The 10,339-nt window shown below is 39.8% G+C and overlaps 1 protein-coding gene across 1 annotated transcript; it reads right to left on the reverse strand.

The window, feature by feature from the left end:
* Positions 1-2,080: 2,080 nt before the first annotated feature.
* Positions 2,081-3,531, reverse strand: LOC101169011 (immunoglobulin kappa light chain-like). Its single transcript, XM_023966149.1, has 5 exons — positions 3,477-3,531; positions 2,658-3,368; positions 2,439-2,561; positions 2,331-2,368; positions 2,081-2,242 (listed from the first exon to the last, which is right to left on the reverse strand). The coding sequence occupies exons 1-5, from the start codon at positions 3,529-3,531 to the stop codon at positions 2,114-2,116; spliced, it is 1,056 nt and encodes a 351-aa protein (XP_023821917.1). The 3' UTR covers positions 2,081-2,113.
* Between the last annotated feature and the right edge of the window lie 6,808 nt (positions 3,532-10,339).

The raw sequence follows: 10,339 nt of genomic DNA on the forward strand, positions 1-10,339 counted from the left end.
AGGACTCGTGTCACTGCAGCACAAAATCCTTAAAACATTCATTCTTACGTCATCATATGAAAATGAAAAAAAAAATCACATAAACACACAATAATTCGTAATTACAGTTTTATAAGGAAAACAAAACAAAAACACAACCCTGTCAAACCACCTCCATTGTAATATTCTTTTTTGTTTTTAAAAGGGCATATTGACATGTAAAAAATATTTTGAAAAATTGGACAAACAGTAGTGGATTTATGCAAAACATCAGTCAAAACATCTGTTGTTTCTTTCCTACGGAGCCAGAGTCCTGACATTAAGATATTAAAATATATCTTGTTCCCACAGATTAATATCTTATTCCAACAGATTATTATCTCGTTCGCACGAAATACTATTCCGTTCCCACAAGACACTATTGCGGGTAAAAATAAAAGCAAGAATGGTCGATCTGTTATTGTCTCGATGAAAATCTGAAAAATATCATATTAAGTTGGCTGCTTCGCCGCATATACCTATTAGCTCCTAGCATAATTAGCCTAGCCTAATATAAATAGCCTTCGAATGTAAAGCGACTGACTGCTGAAGAGTATGTTAATAAAAAACAAGTCCTAAATATATTTATTCCTATTTGACCCTAAACTACAATATCAGCTGTCTGTCTGTCAACCGACCAGCCAGTTGCCCAAATGCCGGCATACAAGCAAAGAGCTCTGCGGCGGAGCTAGTAGTAGCCTAGCAGGAGCTATACTATGATGACAAAGCACCCTAGGTATAAATCTTATGATATTTATCTTATATTCATTGAGACAGTAATAAAGTGATCATTTTTGTTTTTCATGGTTCTTTCTTAATAATAATAATAATAATAATAATAATCCATTTTATTTAAAGCGCCTTTCAAGGAACCCAAGGACACTTTACAAAACAAAGGTTAAAAAAAAGCACAATAAAAATAATAAATAAAATTAAAAGTGAATCAGGATGGGAAGGCAGAAATGAACAGATGGGTTTTGAGTTTAGATCTGAAAGTAGCAAGAGAGTCTATGTTACGGAGATCAGGAGGGAGGGAATTCCAGAGTTTGGGAGCCGAGCAGCTGAAGGCTCGGCTTCCCATGGTGACGAGTCGGGCCGGAGGGACAGAGAGCTGAACAGAGGAGGAGGAGCGAAGAGAACGAGAGGGGGTTTTAATATGGATGAGGTCGGAGAGATAAGGAGGAGCCAGGTTATGGAAGGCCTTAAAGGTGAACAGGAGGAGTTTGAATTGGATTCTGGAGGTTATGGGGAGCCAGAGAAGCTGATGAAGAACCGGGGTGATATGACTGAAGGAGGGGGTTCTGGAGATGATTCGGGCAGCTGAGTTCTGGACCAATTGGAGCTTATTGAGGGTTTTTTGGGGGAGGCCAAAGAGGAGAGAATTACAATAATCTAAACGGGAAGTGACCAGACTGTGAACCAGGATAGAAGCAGAGGGGACAGTGAGGGAGAAGCGTAGACGATTAATGTTACGTAGATGGAAATGGGCTGACCGTGTAATGTTATTGATGTGGGACTGAAAAGATAGTGAGCTATCTAGGATGACACCCAGACTCTTAACCTGAGGGGAAGGGGGAGACAGAAGATGAATCAATTGAAAGAGTTAGACTTGAGGCTTTGGAGAGGGTGGATTTGGAACCAACGAGAAGTAGCTCGGTTTTATCACTGTAGAGTTTGAGAAGGTTTGAGGTGAACCAGTTTTTGATTTCAGAACGACTGTGGGTCACAGAGACACGGAAGTTACCGCTGAAAGCGGCTTTTGCGGCCGCATGGAGAGCATATCCGTGTGAATGACTTATGACGTGAATAATTATTGCGTTCGAACGGATTAACGGATTCGGATTCGAACGAAATACTTATTGCATTGGCACGAGTTAATCATTTTGAGGGAACGGAATAGTATCTTGTGGGAACGCAATAGTATTTTGTGCGAACGAGATACTAATCTGTGGGAACAAGATATACTTTTAATATCTTAATGTCAGGACACGGGCTCCGTACTTTCCTATCACCAACCACAGAAAAAAATGCTTGTTTGGGTGTTTTATGCTATGTATCAAAAATGGAAACAAAACCTCTTCCCTGATTTAAAGGTTCAGTTCTGCTGTCTCACACTCGCATAAACACAGACTGTGTTGGAGTTGTTCTTCTGTCTTCTTGTTTTGCTGGACTTCTTAACATTAACAGCAGCATAATGGAGGCTTTCTGCGTCTTTGTTCTCAGCCTGAAACCAAATTGACAGAAGAAAATCACAGTGTGAACTTTGTGGGAATCCAAGATTAACATGATAACTGAAGAGAGTTGAGTCTCACCTCTGAGCTTCTTAAGGGGGCAGCAGGTGATCTTTCCTCTGGTTATGAAACACAGAAAAAGTTTAATTCAAGAACACATTTGTGAAACAGAGAAAGAAGTTTGTGTACCTGTGGAGGTGCAGTTGTTGCTCTTGTGGATTTTCCACAGCAGAAAAAGCAGAAAAGCAACGAGGACGCTCATGACCGTCAATAATCCAACCAAAGTGTTCAGAATCACAGAGTTCAGAGGAACTGAAGAGTCAGGAACCAGAAAAATAATGATTTAACTTTAAATTCCCTTGACTATTGTTTCATCCACAAACTTGAATCTTCAAAGGTAAAACTCACCTGTGAGGTCCAGCTTGGTCCCGTTCCCAAACAGTATGTGTCCACATGAGACAACAGCACAGTAGTAGATCCCAGCATGAGACTCTGTCAGGTTCTTTATGTGCAGCTCATAGACACAGCTGTGTGTTTGTGTGTTGTTCTTTCTGTCACACTGATCATTCCTGCCTCCATGAGTGTAAATGAGTCCTGGATGAGAGTCTTCAGAGTCTTTGAACCAGTAAACTCTGTGTTCTTCATCACAGCTCCCAGTGTGTACTGTACAGTTCAGAGTCACAGAGTCTCCTGCATGGATGTTCTCAGAGGACGACTGATCCACTGAAGTCAGAACATAAGAAGAAGGGTCCTTCACAAGGACACGAAAGCTCTCCAAAAAAGTAAGTGAGTAAGAATCAGAACTTATGCAGTGGTAGGTAGCAGAGTCTGAAAATTTTAAATTAGAAATCTTCAAGTGAGGATTTTGGTTTTCTGTCTCCAGTTTGAAACGTGAATTGCTCTTAAATTCATCAGAAAAGGTCTCCTTTGTAGTGTGCCCATAAAAAGTGGACATAAGCTTGGGCTTTTGTCCAAAACTTTGCTTGTACCAGAAGATCTGAACTGAATTAGGACCTTCGTAAGAACATTCTAAAGTAACAGTGTCACCAACCGAGACAGAAAGGAAACCTTTGCCTTTCTGCTGTACAGAGGAGGATGCCTTCGGATACGTCTTCTGTCCTGAAGTAAAACAAAAACGAAAATACCTCTGAGAAGCACAAAAAATGTTTAATGAAATCAGATAAAGATGCTCAGAAATACATGTAAACGATTAAAACCATAACTCACCATTTGCTGCTACAAACAAAAGTGTCAGAAAGAAAACAAAGCGCTTCGAGATCATCATGTCTGGAGTCTCGCCGTGAATGAAAGTACATTAACATTTATAGCGACAAGTCAACTTTTGATTGGTTCTCTGAAGTGACAACAGTTTTAAGAAACATGGTCACGTGATCAAAGCCACAACTGGGTTTGTGTCTGTACAAATGTGATGGGAGTGTCTACCTGCACACAGTGAGAGGCTGACTTCTGCTTACTCCCCCACATCATTTTAAGAACTCCTTAAATACAGAAACTTTGAACAGTTTTTCTTTAGCAGAAGCCTAACTTATGAAACCTGCACATGTTGTCCACGTACTACTTGAGGTGTTGATTCATTGGAAGGCCCCAGCCACTGGTAACATATGAAGATTAAAGATACTTCTATTTGATAATTTTGTTGATCCAATGGACTGGGCCATCAAGGCAGTTCCCCTCTCTGGCCCATCCTCTAAATCACATGACAAAAGACCCTTTCGCTGCTTCCTGCAGTGGTGTACCAACATGAAGGGGTAGCTTTTTCAGGCTGAGCATTGCAAGTTCCTGTGATGGGGCCCCGGTAACTTCAGTCCAGGCAACTTTGTCAGACTATGTTCAAGAACCTAAAGCTCATATAAAACTAAGAATTTGCAATAACGCTTCTTTCCAAAGCAAACCCTGCATGGCAGAGGCTAAAGGGACAGTGTCAGAAATTTTCTTCTGAATTTCCTTTAACCAAATAGTATGAATAAAACATATAATTTTACTAAAAGAGAGCTGAAGTGACCACCTAAGTCAGGGGTGGATAGACTTTAAGGTCGAGACCACATGAACTTTTAAACTTTTAGAAATGGCTAAGTTATGAACCAGAGTCATACATTCACACCACCGTCTGCAACGCTCGTTCAAGCAACCACATGTGCTAGGATCAGGTAGTGACAGTTCACTGTGCACACTATATGCTAAAAGCGTGTTTTAGAATTTGTGGTTAGTGAGAATTGAATATGTGTCACATATTATTAATACCTTTTTTTTTTCAAGCCATTGTGATGATGTCATCTGAACTTAATCAAATTCAAGCTGAGAGAGATTGACAGGCCTGATATTCTTGTCAACAACTCTTTGATCAGTATAAAGTTACATGTGCTTACAGGTTACCTGATGCATGGTTTTCAACATGTCATGAAACTTGTCCAAAATCTTGGGGGACACAATAAAAGGCTGTCAGTGTTTCTTAATGCTGAATGCAAAATCGAACTGACAGTGGTGTCCTGTAACACAAATAAAAAGAAAAAACTAAGAAAGAAAAAAAAAACAATATACCAAAATTACCAAATTATTTCTTAAATTCTTGACCTCAAGTTATGAGGATCTGCACCTTCACCTGTGTACTCTCATTTGGTGTGGCTGGTCTGTTTATCCCTTGTGCTATCTTAGATGACCCCACCCTTCCATTGACGTGTTCTCCCTACCATGACAAAGGTGGATAAAGGTGGAAAGATTTCATGTAATCCATGGACACCAGTGAATATCACAAATGATTGAAGAAAAAAGGTTCAGCGCACTGTCTAGTGGGTACATGACCCAACTCCCAATGTTAAAGTGCCTAGGATAGCACAAGGGTTACCCCTTTGACACAGAAGCTGTCAACGGCGACATCTAAATAAAACACACTTTTTAACATTACATAAATCTAGGACCGTTTATGTGATCACCTAGAATCACCTGATTTGTACTTATTTTATATGTTGATTAACAGTGCAAATCCGCTTTTCTCCACATCAGAATCAGCTGATTTACAATGATTATATAAACATGTCACTACTGTGCAGTGTGACATATCAGCACAATGCTGCTTTCCCAACTTCAGAATCCCTGGAATGATCTGAATTCTATAAACGGTTTAAGAGAAAAAGTACCGGTAATTGAAAGAATGTCAACACTGGAACTAAAGCTCCAGTGTAAAAGGATTACGCTCCTCAGTTTCTCCTCTTGTCTGCCTATTCATTGTACTTTCTGCTCTCCTGTCTGCTCGTTCAACCTTTCTTTTTAGGTGAACAATTGTCAACTCATTAACTGGAACACCGGTTTGTCCACACTGAACAGCTGACCCAGGATCTCCACTATTGAGTCTTTGTGTGTTATAGTTTCACCTGCTTTGCTCTGCTCATCTCACACTATCTCAATGTTCACTCCAATCACACAAAATCTTAAAAATCCCTTAAAGGTCTCCGCTCACACTTTTCAACATTAGCTCTTCTGCCCTGCTTGTACCACAACCTCTGTCTTAAATCTGCCCCATGCAACCAGTGTCATGTATGCATCAACTGAATAATGTGATGACTTTTTTAGTTAATGGGACATGGAGTTATTCCACACTTTGTGCTTGCAGTTGGCGTTCAGTTACTTACCAAAACAAATTTGCATCAGGTTTTGGTAAATTTCTTATTCTTATTCGTTTATTTAACAGGGACAGTGCACATTAAAAGCATCACTGCAATGCGCCAGAATTAGCCCAAAGGCTATTTTTCATCCGTAGTCCCCGGACAGGTGTTAAAAATTGTCAACCTAAAAACCTAAAAACATCAATACATTAATTAAAAATATACATTTACAATTAAATTATCATCTAAAATACATATACTAATAAAAACATGCACATAGAGAAAAACATAGAAAACAAGTATAAAAACACAAAGGTGAAAGAGGGGAGGAGGAAGGGCAGGTGTTAATCCAGTTCAATGTGAACATGTTTGCTGTGATATGAGCCAGTTTTTTAGGTTCTTTTTAAACAGAGTGTATGTGGTGATGTGTCTTATGATGTGAGGGACAGAGTTCCATTCTTGTGCTGCTGTTACAGAGAAGGCGCTTTGGCTGAAGGCACTTCTCCTCAGAGGAACTATACAGTCTTGTTGACCCGACCCTCGAGTCACTCTTTGGGATGATCTTATTTTAACAAACTGACTGAGTGGAGGGGATGATAGACCGTTAATGATTTTATAGAATAGGCATAGTTTTGTATACTTAATGAAATTCTCCCAGCTTAACAGTTTGTGTTTTTGTAAAATGTCACAGTGATGATGTCTTATTGGTTTTCTATCCAGTACTTTAATTGTTTGTTTGTAAAGTGACTCCAGAGGTTTTAATGCTGATTTGTTTGCCTGTGACCATGTAGTGAGACAGTATGTCATGTGGGATAAAATCATTGCATGCATGAACATTGTGGCAGCTTGCAGTGACAAATTTGCCCTAATAAATCTAAAATTGGACAGGTTATACCTCACACGGTTACAAACTTTTTGAATTTGTGATTTAAAATTGAATGTTGTATCAATTAAAATCCCAAGGTATTCAAACTTTTCAACAATGTCTATTTTCTTTCCTGCCACAAAAACATCAGCCAGAATATTTTTACGGTTTGTTTTGGAAAAGAACATTGCAACTGTTTTGTTTACATTGAGACATAGACTTGACTGCTCCAACCATTTTGCCACATGTCCCATCATTTCAGTGAGCTTCTCTGCCACATCAGATGTGTTATTGCCATGTGAATAAATGACAGTATCATCAGCATACATCTGAGTGTAGACATTTGAACAAACAGAGGGCAGATCATTGATGTATAGTGAAAAAAGTAAAGGCCCTAGAATAGAACCTTGCGGGACACCTGTAGAGATAGGGAGAGGCGAGGAATGACAGTGATTTATCCTAACTGACTGGGATCTATTTGACAAATATGATTCTATCCATTTTATGGTACTAGAGGAGAAATTGAATTTGGTTAGTTTAGTCAGTAGCTTTTTATGATTTATAGTGTCAAATGCTTTTTTTAGATCAAGAAACACAGCCCCAACTACACCCCCCTTATCCAACAGCTGTTTTATGTTTTCTGTGAAAAAGCAGTTGGCTGTCTCTGTTGAGTGCAGAGCTCTAAAACCAAACTGCATTGGATGAAGAGAAAAAGATGTATTGTTGAGGTGTTCAATGATTTGTTGGGCAATAAGTTTTTCTGTGATCTTGGACACTGTGGGTATGATACTGATGGGCCTGTAATTTGAAAGCAACATGGAGTCGCCATTTTTGTAGATAGGAATCACAACTGATGACTTCCATGCGCTTGGAAATATGGATTCAGAGATTGATTGATTGAGAATAGTGGTCAAGGGAGATGTTAAGGATGAGCAGAGTTCTTTGAGCACAAAAGTATCCATACCGAATATGTCTTTTGTTCTGCTTGACTTAAGAGACATGATTGTTTGAGCGACTTCAGTTTCAGTGACAGTCATTAAGTTAAGTATAGGCTCTATCTTATTTATGGGACAAACATGCAAATCATTAGCTTTAAAACGAGCAGCAATTAAGGAAACAGATTCAATGAAACCTCTGTTGAAGGCATCTGCAACTGTATCTGGATCATTAGTAGTTTGTCCATTTACCTTTATTTCTAAACCTTTTTTACATTTTGTGTCCTTTCCTTCAAGTTTTTGCAATTGGCTCCATGTTTTTTTGGAATCCCCTTTGGCATTCTTAATTATTGTCAAGAAAAAATCTGCCTTGGCCTTCCGTATGCTTTTTACCACTTTATTTCTCAATGTTGTAAATAGATATCTTGAACTATGAGATTTACTTTTGATTGCATTTTTCAGTGCTAAATCCCTCTCTTTCATCAATTTTGTAATGTAGGAATTCATCCAGGGTAGCTGGTTTTTATTTTGTTTGATTTTGATTCTTGAACTGAAGCTTTTAATTGTTTCTTTAAGTGTTTTTGTGAATAATTCACAGTCCCTTTCACAATCAGTTTTCTTTAATATCTGATTCCAGTTGGTTTGATCAACAGCATTCTTAAAATCCTCCTTTATTTTTTTTGGGATCCCAATGAAGTCGTGTTCTGTGGCAGAAAAATTAAATCTTTTCTTTGATAGCTTTCTAACTACCAGGAGGAGATTATGGTCAGAGAGGCCAGCTAACATGTTGTATGTCTTAGTTATTCTTTCTGGACGGTTGCTAAAAAATAAATCTATCTGAGTGCTGCTTGAGTTGGTAATTCTTGTTGGGCCCTTAATTAATTGCACAAGATCAAATTTGTCAGTCACCCGCTTTAGATTTTTTCTTGCTGATGTATCCTCCCAGTTTATATTAAAATCCCCCAAAATCACAATTTCCTTACTTAGGTTACAGTTTTTGAGTAGCCTTTCAAACTGTTCATAAAATGCACCATCTGATGAGGGGGGACGGTAAATCACAATAATTGTGAATGACATTTGTGGAGACAGTATAACATTAAGGCCTAGGCATTCCAGTGCATGGGCATCAGGCCAAACAATTTCCCTGCACTGAATACTGTCCTTAATATAAACCATGACTCCACCACCCTTTGCACCCTCCCTGTCTTTCCTGAACAGTTTGTAGCCCAGGATAGTAAGTGCTGCAGAGGGGGCATTTTGATGAAGCCAGCTCTCAGACAGACAGAGGTAATCAAGATTTGAATCAAGCAGTAAGTGTTTTATCTGTTCAGTTTTTGACATGATGCTTCTAATGTTTAAATGTCCACCTAAAATCCCTCTGGGCTTAGATCTAGAATCCCACACTATTTTTGAGTAACTGACAGTTCGAAAAAATGACCATTTCCGGTTTTTGGCGATCCCCGGATTCAGTTGCTTCCTGTTTACATCGTGCGTTGCCATGGTGACTGAGTGACCGTGAAGTGAAGTTTGAGGAAAAGTTTGTTGTCGTTGCCAGTCTGGATCTTGTTTCTTGGTCCTATATAATATTGAGTTTGAAGCGCGCTGTTGAACCTTTGACTCCGGACTGCCGCGATGCTGCGATGCTCCGACACACGCCCCGGGATCCCGCGCTGCCACAAGCCTCCCGCCGCCGGACCACCCTGGCACCGCGCCTTCCAAGCCATCGCCCCCGGCTCCCCAGACAAGCAGCTCAAGCGCAGTTGATGTTGGTGGTAGAGGATTCAGCTGGTTAGCATGGCGTACCAAAGCACACGAGGGTGCAGAAGAGCATACCTGTAAGGTAGGAGCGATGCGTGTAGCCGCCGCTGCACGGTTAGCTTTTCCTGATGTCCCGGTGATCGGGCCTGGGCATGGGTGGATGTCCCCGGATAACATCAAGCAGATTGTAATGATAAGTCCAGTGGCAGATACAGATTTTGTTACCGCTGTTGTACTAGTCCGGTTGCTGATCTTGTAGAGTGACGGATAAACGAACGTCGTAGCCAGTGCGTGGGTCCCAAAGCCAATACTTGTTTTTGCCATTACTAAATTCATTTGTTTACAGCTCACAGCCATATAATGTTTGGTCGAATTATTTAGAGAATGGAACAATCGAGCTCTGTTGTCCACTCTCCATTGAGGTTCACTTAAAGGCTTCAACAAGTTTGAGAGTATACAGTAAATTAGGAGCGTCGTGATTATGCCTGTCCCTCCGGCCGCCATCTTCCCCAATTTTGATCCAATGCATAAAAACACAGGCTAAATAATTTGTCTTAAGTTTGGAAGTAGAAAAAAAGCAAAAATTAAATCCTTTGAAACCTCCACCTAGTTGAAATGGACAGGGGCATCTGTTATTTTTGGTCCTTCTTGGATGCTCTGAAGAGTCTGTTGACTCCAAAGGGTTAACAAGAAAAATACGGCCTTAAGAAATTAAACTTCAATGATCGTTTGAGGAACTGCAACATTTAGTATTTTCTAGGTTGGCTTTAATTTTGGTAGCAAAAGGTGATAATATGGGGGGGGAGGGGTACATCTAAACTTATTTCGAGTGTTTCAGTCTTCTCCAAGTCCATCTGTTAAAGAATCAATAATAATAATTGGATTCAGGAAAATCCAGCATGGTTCTGTGTA

Source organism: Oryzias latipes, chromosome 18 (genome assembly GCF_002234675.1).
Source record: "Oryzias latipes chromosome 18, ASM223467v1".
In the NCBI taxonomy this organism is placed as follows: Eukaryota; Metazoa; Chordata; class Actinopteri; order Beloniformes; family Adrianichthyidae; genus Oryzias; species Oryzias latipes.